General features: G+C 34.8%; 1 protein-coding gene across 1 annotated transcript; it reads left to right on the top strand.

The window, feature by feature from the left end:
• Nucleotides 1-749: 749 nt before the first annotated feature.
• Nucleotides 750-8,922, top strand: EIF3A (eukaryotic translation initiation factor 3A). The gene is made up of 14 exons (XM_086560190.1): nucleotides 750-890; nucleotides 1,092-1,200; nucleotides 1,286-1,767; nucleotides 3,811-4,026; nucleotides 4,140-4,508; nucleotides 4,597-4,626; nucleotides 4,860-5,087; nucleotides 5,167-5,328; nucleotides 5,833-6,054; nucleotides 6,154-6,348; nucleotides 6,457-6,663; nucleotides 7,127-7,207; nucleotides 7,876-8,077; nucleotides 8,261-8,922. Exons 2-14 carry the CDS (start codon nucleotides 1,155-1,157, stop codon nucleotides 8,710-8,712), a joined length of 2,892 nt encoding a protein of 963 aa, XP_086416316.1. The 5' UTR covers nucleotides 750-890; nucleotides 1,092-1,154; the 3' UTR covers nucleotides 8,713-8,922.
• The last annotated feature ends 2,585 nt before the right edge of the window (nucleotides 8,923-11,507 follow it).

The raw sequence follows: 11,507 nt of genomic DNA on the forward strand, positions 1-11,507 counted from the left end.
GTTTGCCATAACTCTGTCTATTACCTCTTAAAGATGGAAAAGAAATAGCAAGATGAAACACATTTCTTTTATAAAATTAAGACATAGCAACTAACAAAGATTATCTTCACAATGTGCATACTCAACACCAACAAATATGAGATATATAAACCACGAGTCACCATTAGAGTGTAGCATTAGAAGTGAGCATAGTCAAATAACAGAAAACTTATTCATTAAACTCGTGTATAATGTCTATCAAAAATATGTTTGCTAAACGATTGAGAAGGTTGTCATATCATGCCTGACAATAATAACAAATAAATAAATATGCAACAAAGATAAAAAAAAAGTTCTTATCTTCAAATTGGAAATGAATGCAAGATATCTCCAACTCAGGAAAGAAAAACTCAATTCAGAAGAATCTCAATTCAGGAAAGAAAAACTCGAATTGGTTAGGGTTTAAAATGTTTGGTTTTGAGTATTTTTGGTTAGGTTTCGAAGGGTTTTTCGCTAGAGAGATGACCGGCTAGAATAGGTTTTTCCAGTTTTGTGATTTGGTGGGAGGGGGGTGTACTAGGCTTTTGTTTGGGCTTGGACTGGAGACTGCCCAATCTAAATTTAGTGGCGCGACTCTTTTTACATAAAGACAGAAATTATGACCGGAATTTTGTTTTTCAATGAAATCTTGTACAATCAAAGATTGGCAAAGAACCAGAGTTGCAACCAAATTTAAAACATAAACCAGTACGAAACCGGGTCGGACTCAGACCCAAACTTATATAAAACCAAGCCCATCAATATTAAACAAAACCCTAAACACCCTCTCTATCCTTTTTCTCTCTCACTTTCGCCTCAGAAGCAGTTTTTGTTATTTCCTTGTCCTCAAAAACGACTGCGATTCCAAACAGGTAACAAATATTTTTTCCCCCTTCCTCTTTTCATCACTCATCCCTCGTATCACATCACTCCATCTATTCTCATATTTTTAATATAATTATTTATTTGTTATTTCCACGTGTCGTTTATATAAAGATCTGTTTGTTATATAAAATTTAAGTATTGAATTTGAATAAAGATTTGATTTTTACTGTGTGTTGTGCGTAAATCAGATTACTGTGCTCATTGCATGCTTGCTAAATTCAAGCGGGCAAATAAAGTGAATTTTGATTACCATGTCGACTTTTGCTAAGCCTGAAAACGCTCTTAAGCGCGCTGAAGGTAGATAACTTCAAAAATTTAAAATTTATGTTTAATGTTGTGTTTTGGAAAGTGGGCTCGTTTTAATTTGTTGGATTGGATGCAGAGTTGATTAATGTGGGACAAAAACAAGCTGCTTTACAAGCATTGCATGATTTAATCACTTCGAAGCGATATCGAGCGTGGCAAAAAACGCTTGAACGGATAATGTTCAAGTATGTGGAACTCTGTGTGGATATGAGAAGGGGGAGGTTTGCGAAAGATGGATTGATTCAGTATCGTATTGTTTGTCAGCAAGTGAATGTTAGTTCATTGGAAGAAGTGATTAAGCACTTTCTTCACTTGTCGACTGAGAAAGCTGAACAAGCTAGGAATCAGGCGCAGGCGTTGGAAGAGGCTTTGGATGTTGATGATTTGGAAGCGGATAACAGGCCAGAAGATTTGATGTTGAGTTATGTTAGTGGGGAGAAAGGGAAGGATCGATCCGATAGGGAGCTTGTTACGCCGTGGTTTAAGTTTCTTTGGGAAACTTATAGAACTGTTCTTGAGATTTTACGTAATAACTCCAAATTGGAAGCTCTATATGCGGTTAGCCCTCTTTCCTTTTTTATTGGTTCGGTAATTAGATTTTATTTATAGTTGCTTGCCTGTCCATGTGCTCAATTGTTTTATTAATTTTAGTTGCTTACTTTAAGAAAGAGTTTGTTCTATTGAACTGTTTAGTTATTTAGTTCATTGTTTTTACTTCTGATTATAGTGCCAAAATTTGAGAAATAAGTTCGTTACTTTAGGTTTTTTCACGAGTTATAGGGTTTTCTTTTAAACTTAATTCTCTGAAGCGCATAACCGGTGTTGTAGGGTTCATCTGGCATTGAAGTTTATACCTCATCATAGCCTTTATATTTTTGCAGATGATATTATATGATACCCTGGTCTTGTTCCATGAATGTTGTAAAATCACAATACCAGTATGTACTTGAACATTCAGCTGTTAAGTGAAATCTGAGAACTTGATTTTCTTATTTTTCCCAGAAAGCTTTGGTCTGGAATATATGGCCTATATATATATACTGCAATTACTTATCCAGTATACTGATATTAAGCAAATATGGAATGATAACCAAAATAAGGTTTTGGAATTACTTTGTACCACTTTACCATCCTCAAGTTCAACAGAAAGGGAAATGACGTAGTGGCAAAGGTAAATTATACTGGAAGAGTTTTACAGGAATTATACGAGTTAGATATATACACTGTATAATAAGGTTTCTCCAATTTGTTTCAAAGTGATGGCAAATTGCTCAGATGGCTAGTTAGCTGGGTGAGAGTTTAGTATTATGCACTATGCTTGCCTTTTCCCAAAAGAATGATCCATGCTTAACATTGAGACTCCAGCCACGAAGGGCATGATAGTATTATACCTAGTTGGGAATTTGGTATTATGGTGTGGTAATCAAAGATGGTTGTATAGGAATGAGAGATTTAGGTGCGTCAAATTGCTCTCCCTGGTAATTAGCACTGAATTTTGGTGGTGTTTTTTTGTAATACCCTGGAAGAGGTAGTAGCTTTTGCATTTTGATTTAATACCTTTGGCTGGTCTAGAATTAGAACTTCTTGTCCTTTATGGGGTCTAGAAGATCATTGTAAAGATGAGAACATTTTTTGGGAAATATTGTTTGGGATCACTACAAATTTGTATCTGATATACTTTTTATGCTTTGGTTGGGCATTCCTTGAATTGGTTTAGGATGAAATGCGTAGATGGCTAGTTAGTTTGGTGAGTGTAAGAGTGTAGCCTTTCACACTATGGTTAGCAGATGAATGATTCTATGCTTTATGTTGAGACTTCTGCCTGGAACTTTCTATACCTAGTTGGGGAATATGGTGTGTAATTCGAAAATGGGCGTATATGATCCTAGAGAATTAGGAGTGATGCATTCCTGGGTAAATACAACTGAATTTTTATGTTTTTGATGCCTTTCCATTGAAGAGGAGGTAGCTTGTACATTTTGAGTTAATTGAGTGAGCGGAGCGATGTAATTTGACCCGTCTGTCTGTCTGTCTCGCTTTTCTTCTTCACTCTTCGCCAAACTCACCCAAACTCCCTTTCTCCTCAATAACCCTTCCCTCTCTCTCTCTCCGCAGCTCCTCTCGCTCCCCATTTTGCTTTGCAGGAGTCTAGTATTTTTGGTTGGTCTAGTATTAGAACTTCTCGTCCGTTATTGGTTCTAGAAGATCATTATAAAGAGTAGACCAATGTTTTCGAAATATTGTTCAGGATCTAAGTATTAGTTGAAAGTATTCTATATTGGAGTCATACGTTTCGGCCATATTAGTTGTATTCGCCTCTTGTAGTATACAACTTTTTAAACTACATTGTGGTTGCTGCTCTGCATTTACCCCTTTGTATCTGCATAAAAAAGTACATGTTTGATATTAAGTCACAAGTTGATTATTTGAGAGAAGAATTTGAGTTACCTCACTTTCATTATGTGGATTGGCAAAAAATAGTGATATTGCGTTTGGGCAACACGGTCATATCTGTATCTTGTTATTTAAGCGTTCTTAGTTCTTACTGAATATATGTTGTCGTTATCACTAATTTTCTACCTCATTTTCTTTATAAATTAGATGACTGCGCACCGGGCTTTCCAGTTCTGCAAACAATACAAACGGACAACAGAGTTCCGCAGGCTATGTGAAATCATCAGAAATCATCTGGCAAACCTTAACAAGTATAGAGACCAGAGGGACAGACCTGACCTGTCAGCTCCTGAGAGCTTGCAACTCTATCTGGACACAAGATTTGAACAGCTGAAGATTGCAACTGAACTTGAATTGTGGCAGGTGCGTGTCTACATGACATTTTTTCTGTGCATTCACATGCATGCATGGTATATTCATTTATGGTTCTCCAAGCTGTTGTGTCTCTCATTGTGGTTTTACCCTCTGCTGTGCAGGAAGCGTTTCGTTCGGTCGAAGATATTCATGGTTTGATGTGTATGGTTAAGAAGTCTCCGAAGGCATCACTGTTAGTCATCTATTATGCTAAGCTGACAGAGATATTCTGGGTTGCAGAAAGCCACCTTTATCATGCCTATGCATGGTTCAAAATATTTACTCTTCAGAAAAGTTATAATAAGAACCTGACACAGAAGGATCTACAGTTGATAGCTTCATCCATAGTCTTAGCTGCACTATCTGTGGTTCCCTATGATCACATGCGCGGCACATCTCATATGGAGCTTGAAAATGAGAAAGAGCGGAATTTGAGGATGGCTAACCTTATAGGGTTTAGTCTTGATCCTAAGCGCGAAAACAGGGAAGGGGTATGTGATATGTTAAAGCAGTTACATCTATCATTATGGACTTTTTTGTATTCTAATTATAATTCTTACGACGTGCGCTCTTTTGCAGCTTTCCAGGTCGGCATTACTCTCTGAACTGGTAAGTTTGGATTTCCACATGAAAATGTTGAATTCTCTATTGTCTGTTAATTTCTTTTTCACTGTTATGGCGGATGTAAGGACTTGTCCCAGACTTTCAATTAATTGAGGACAATAGCTAGGGCTGGTATACGAGCCGAGCCAATGGATCCTAAGTATGTCTGGGCTCGGCTCATTCAAAACGAACCCTAAAATCTTTTCAGGCTTGGCTCAAATTAATATGAATATGTGCAGGTCTCCAAAGGCGTAATGTCTTGTGCATCTCAGGAAGTAAAAGATCTATACAATATATTAGAACATGATTTTCTCCCATTGGATCTTGCGGCCAAAGTTCAACCGCTGCTTACCAAAATTTCAAAGCTCGGGGGAAAGCTTTCTTCAGCATCTTCTGTCCCGGAGGTGCAGTTATCGAAATATGTTCCTGCCCTTGAAAAGCTGGCTACCTTGAGATTGCTACAACAGGTTTGCTGAAATATTATTCTAAAGTTACTGTATTTCTTTTTGATATGTTGGCTAATGTTTTTTTTAAATTTTTTTTCAGGTCTCTCATGTATATCAGACAATGAAGATTGATGGTTTATCTAGGATGGTACCATTTTTTGATTTTCCTGTTGTGGAAAAAATTTCTGTCGAGGCAATTAAATATAATTTTATCGGAATGGAAGTTGACCACTTAAAGGGCATTGTTCTCTTTGGTAATATGGTAAGTTTAGAATTCTATTTGTCAAACTTATTCACCAAATTATATGTATGTACTTCTATATGATCATATACTCAGGTATTGCCTTGTGTTTACTTCGTTATAGAGATACAACTCGATAGACATTTTAATCTCCTAGGAACTTAGACTGTCAGGCTCAACCCAAGGCAGAGAGTGCTTATCTCTTTTTCTTGCATCTTTGTTACTTCATCCTGCTTTTCACCCATTATAGAAAAAGAAGAATTTGCTACTGCACTTTGTCATGTTACAGTATCATACTAACCAATCTTACCGAAACACATCCTATTTCGTTAAATGTTCTCCACATGTTTATCAAGCATTAAGGTTTATAATCAGAAAATAAAATAAAAATTCAAGTGCTAGAATTTATTTTGGAAACTTTTTTGAGTTTATGCTGTATTATGAGTTTTTAATATCCTATGCTCAAAAGCTTTGCAAACCAATAATCTTCCTCGGAAATATGGGTCCTGATACTTTTTCATTCAGGATCTTGAATCTGACAGATTGCGGGATCACTTGACTGTTCTTGCTGAATCCTTGAATAAAGCGAGATCCCTGATCTATCCTCCACTAAAGAAGGTATCAAAGCTTGGTGATACATTGCCTGCTCTAGCAGAGACTGTGGATAAGGAACACAAAAGGCTTCTTGCCCGCAAATCAATAATTGAGAAACGCAAAGAAGAACAAGAAAGGCAAATGTTGGAAATGGTAATTCCTCAATTGTAGTTATTATAAAAGCAAAGTTACATCATAGTGATAAATGCTTGTTATTTATGAGATGAAACGATCTTTCTTCTTTTCCAAAAGGAGCGGGAGGAGGAGTCAAAGAGGATAAAACAGCAAAAAATAATGGAAGAAGCAGAGAAGAATAGACTTGCCTCTGAGATGACTATGAGGGAAAAGCTAAGGATACAAAGAGAAATTGATGAAAAGCAACGTGATGAAGCCAAAAATTTACTTAACAAGCAGAAAAAAGGAAAGGGAAAGAAGCTCTTAGATGAAGTAAGTATACTTTCTTTTTATTCTTTCTCTTCCGGATCTCTTCTTATTGTTGTCCTTGTTTGCAATTATAATTTCTGTTAAAGTAACTATGAATCTAACGCTTGCAAGGAGAATGTTACCAAAGATGAAATTATTGAGAGAGTTAGACTTGAGCAACTCAGAGAGAGACAGGAAATGGAGAAGAAATTGCAGAAGCTTGCAAAAACAATGGATTATATGGAGAGGGCCAAGAGAGAGGAGGAGGCGCCTTTAATTGAAGCTGCATTTCAGACCCGTTTGATGGAAGAACAAGTACTTCACGAATATGAGCAGCGGGTAAGTTTCTGATGAATCCCTTTATGGTTTTAAAATGTAGTAGTTCTGTTGTCACTGCATTAGTTGGCACATATATTTTTTCCTTTCATACAGATGTTAATTATTATAAATTTTTTTGCACCCTGTATTTTCTGTCAAGTCACGTTATTTTTTTCTTCCCCTTTTTATTTTGGATATTTTCTTCCAAAATAAAAGTAAAATTTAACCTTGCAATGCTTTTCCGGCTTAAAATTTTCTTATTATATTTTTGATATATTTTCTTCTCTATGAAGTACTTGAGATTTTATACCGCACTTGGTTGGAGTTTTTCACATAAGTTGCAAATATTATGTCAAGTCTATATCTGGTTTTTGTAAGGGGCACATTGTTAGCTTCTTCATGATTTCTCTTATGGTCTCTTTACATCTGTGTGATTAATTCACGTGATATTCATCTGCCAAATCACATGTTTTTTTATCTGCAGCAAGAGGTTGAGCTAAGCAGGCAGCGCCATGCTGGAGACCTATTGGAGAAGAGGAGGTTGGCTCAAATGTTGGACAGCAAGGTCAGTTCATTATGTTTATTATAACTTAGGACCTCAACAGCTGGCAACTATAATTAGCTGTCTAGAATGTCGTTACTGTAGTCATACACTTGGTTGGCTGTGCTGCAAAAGTTGGGTTCCACACCATTCAAATTTTGTTTGCTTCTATCTCGGGCTTCTGGAAATTTTCCTTGGTTTGCATAGGATCCCTGCAAAGTGCAAAAAGCACTTGAACATTCAAACTGGATTGGGTCTGAGCTATAATATCAGTTTTAATGGGCTAGTGCTCAGTGTACCGTCCCAAATAACTATGGTGGTCCTGTTATTTCTTTACAGACCACCTTTGCACTTCGGAGTTTAGAGAGACCCACAAATTTTATCAAGAACATCTCCACTCTGCATCTTATCTGGTTTTCTTTCTTCCAATAGTTTCATTCATCTAACCGTCAACGTGGGTTTGAGAATGGGAACTTATACCATATACACGGTTTTTGTGACCACGAAGTCCTGTACCTAGAACTTGTTCCAGTGTGTTTGGATGTTTGGTCTTGTTACCTTAGTTTACATTAATATATATAAACACTGGAACATATGGTTCGAAGGTCTGCTGCCAAGTGTTGAATGGTCATCTTTAGAGCATGTTTTACACTGTGGACACCACTTACGTTGATTAGGTTTTCTTATTGCAGATAAATTTCCAGAATAGGATTGTTAGCCGCCGTGAAGCTGAATTTTCCAGATTAAAGAAGGAGAGGGAAGAAAGCATTAATCAACTTCTTAGGATTCGGAAGCAAGAGAGGGAGACTAAAAGGAAGATGTTATTTTACCTGAGTACCGAGGAGGAAAGGCAGAAGAAGCTGCAGGAAGAGAAGGAAGCTCATAAGCGTGCAGGTATATTATTATTCTTCTTTTTAGGGAAAAAAAATTGTATGTTTTATGTTACACTCCATCTGCTGCATTTATTTGTCCCGGGAAAGGTAAATAGCTAGTATCTGGAGATCCAATATCTGTTGAGAATTCATAGAATATAATTTTGTGCACTCTGATATCTGTTTTAAACATTTGATTCTGCAGAGGAAGAAAGGAAAAAGAAGGAGGAAGCTGACCGCAAGGCGAAGTTGGATGAAATTGCTGAAAAGCAGAGGCAAAGAGAGAGGGAAATAGAAGAGAGGGCAAATAGAGAAAAGGAGGCTCGGTTAGGAAGGATTGCAGAGCCTCCAAGGTCTGTTGAGCCTCCAAGGTCTGTGGCTGAGACATCTACTGTTGCTCGTCCTCCAGAGGCAGCTGCTGTACCTGCCCCTTCAAGATATGTTCCAAGACATAGGCGAGAGGGGGGCGTGGCTGCGGCAACCCCAGCCCCTATACCTGACTGGAGGGCCAGACCAGATGATCGCCCATCCCAGACTGACAGGTGGCGTTCAGATGATCGTAGGGCGCCGCCACCTGCTGGAGCTACTGGTGGAGCTAGTGGGTCAAGACCCTGGGTGTCGTCTAGGAACGCTGCTCGTGGTGGATCTGATCGTTGAGTCCTATTCTTTTTTTTTACCCTTGAGCCTAGTCAGTTAAAACCGAACTTTTGTTTCTGGGTTCAAACTCAAACCCTAGCAGTAGCACTCTTGTTTATTCATTAAATTTTGCAGTATTTTTGTTGTGATATCTGGCATCAAGTGTTCTGGGTCACTGTTTACCGTGTACTTGTTGCTATTAAGTTGTAATGATTATTTGTTGAGTTATATCTACTATCTATATACTAAAGCAGAGACCTCTAATTGAGGATTTTCTCTTTCCTATGTGGCACTCTAATATGAGAGAGTTAGTTTTTTCTCTCTCCTATGTGGCACTCTAATACGAAAAAAGATAGTCTTTTCTAATAGCCTTACAATCTTACATACATGTAACCTCTTAGGAGAGTTTGAGTGTATTTCTAATTATTATATTTGGAGAGTTTGAGTGTATTTCCAATTCTTACATATTTTATCAAATAAAAAAATTGCTAAAAAATAGGTGATTTGTAAAAGGTAATTTCCTATTATGAATCAAACACTTTTAGTGTTCAATTCTTATATATTTGATCAAATAAAAAAAAAAATAGGTAATTTGTAGAATTCCTTATTACAAATCATACAATTTTAGTGTACATGATAAAACACCTAATTTATTTCAATATATTCTTAACACGCCCTCAAAACATAGTTAAAAACAATTATACAAAAAATAACATCACAAAAATATATAATAGAAAAATGAAAAAAAAAAAAAAAATGGGAAAGAATAATAATGACAAATATTTTTAAAAATTGCTAAAAATAGATGATTTGTAAAAAAAGAATTTTCTATTACTTAATCAAACACTTTTAGTGTTCCAATTCTTATATATTTGATCAAATAAAAAAAATTGCTAAAAATATATGTAATTTGTATAAAACTAATTCCTTACTACAAATCATACAATTTTAGTGTCTATGATAAAACACCTAATTATTTCAATATATCCTTAACATGGCCTCAAAACATAGTTAAAAAAACAATTATACAAAAAATAACATCACAAAATATATAATAAAAATAAATAATAAATAATAAATAATAATAATAATAATAATAATAATAATGACAAATATTTTAAAATATATATAATCTTGAATGAAACTAACGTTAAAAACAATTAATGGGGAACCTAAAAACCTGATGCCCGCGAAAATGTATCGAACTAACCTCAAATAATATTTAACGGAAAATCGAACCTGGATGCAAATGCAAACATTAAACTAATCTTAAAAAGTAATTAATAGAAAATTTGAATATATATAGATACAACCGTATTAAACTAACCTCAAAGAATAATTAACTTGAAAATCAAAACTTGGATGCAAATACATCAAACTAACATAAAATAATAATTGTCGACAAATCGAAAAACTCGGATGCCAAATGCATTGAGCTAACCCTCAAAGATTAAATTAATAGAAAATCGAAACTAGATGCAATTGCATTGAATTAACATCAAAGAAAAATTAATTATTAATTGGAAACATGATGCAAATCGTTGAACTAATATTAAAAAATAATTAATGGGAAATCGAAAACCGGATGGAACTGCGACCAACTAATCTCAAAAAATAACTAGATGCAAATGCATTGAACTAACCTCAAGAAATAATTAATGGTAAATAGGAAACCCGGATGCAAATTCATTGAACTAATCTCAAACAATAATTAATGAGAAATCGAAACTAGATGCAAATGTAACTTTATCAAATAATAAACGAAAATCAAAACCGGATGCAAATGCATTAAACTAATCTCACAAAATAATTAATGAGAAATCAAACCTGGATGCAAATGTATTGAACCGACCTCAAAGAATAATTAATGAAATTGGAAATTAGATGCAAATGTATTGAACTAATCAAAAGAATAATTAATGAGAAATCAAAACCTGGATGCAACCGCATTGAACTGATCTCAAAAATAAATAACGGAATTGAAATTGGATGCAAACTGTATTGAACTAACCTCAAAATATAAATAACGGAAAATCGAAAACCGATGCAAATACATTAAACTAACCTCAAAACATAGTTGGGTTATATGTTGTGGGAATGTCTCGGTAAAGTATAGTTTTGCATTTAAAATGATGTTTATCTTTATCTCTTTCCATTATGATTGGGAACTCTTTGCTATTCAAGTAGCTATAATATATATGAACTTCACCTTATTAGGCAATCTCAAAAACTTCAATCAAACTTCTATTATTAAACAACAAAATGAAGTTGAAGGGTTTTATTAAAGGTACATGAGTTATTTTTTTTTTAATGGAGAATAAGGTTTTCAATTATAAGAAATTTGGTTGAGTGATCAATATAATATTAATATATAAAAAGTTTTGCATATTTACAAATATTTTTTCAAAATAATTAATATAACAACACCCGTTAAGTAGATAATCTTTGAAGATTCTACATAGTAAGTCATGCATAATTTAAAGAATAATTAATGGGAAATCGAAACCCGTAATCTTCAATGATCCCACATAATAAATCAAACATAATTTACTTTTTATGTCATGTTTTGCAAGGACACTACTGATTTGGATCGATTAGAAGTTGGTATTATACACCACATTGGATAATTAAAAGGAAATCGGAAATTGGATTCAAATGCATAACTGAGCTCAAATAGTAATTAACGGGAAATTGAAAACTTTATGCAAATGTAATAAACTAAACTAAAAAAGTAATTAACTAGAAATTGAAAACTGGGTGCAATTGCATTAAACTAACGTCAGATAATAATTAAAGGGAAATTAGAAATTGTATAC

The sequence above is a fragment of the Coptis chinensis genome, chromosome 5 (genome assembly GCF_015680905.1).
Source record: "Coptis chinensis isolate HL-2020 chromosome 5, ASM1568090v1, whole genome shotgun sequence".
Classification (NCBI taxonomy): domain Eukaryota; kingdom Viridiplantae; phylum Streptophyta; class Magnoliopsida; order Ranunculales; family Ranunculaceae; genus Coptis; species Coptis chinensis.

Bases quoted from the DNA above. Each gene is read 5' to 3' on its own strand.
- EIF3A (XM_086560190.1), top strand. From the start codon at position 1,155: ATGTCGACTTTTGCTAAGCCTGAAAACGCTCTTAAGCGCGCTGAAG. The intron at 5,329-5,832 runs GTAAGTTTAGAA...TTTTTCATTCAG, and splicing joins TTGTTCTCTTTGGTAATATG to GATCTTGAATCTGACAGATT. The intron at 6,664-7,126 runs GTAAGTTTCTGA...TTTTATCTGCAG, and splicing joins TTCACGAATATGAGCAGCGG to CAAGAGGTTGAGCTAAGCAG.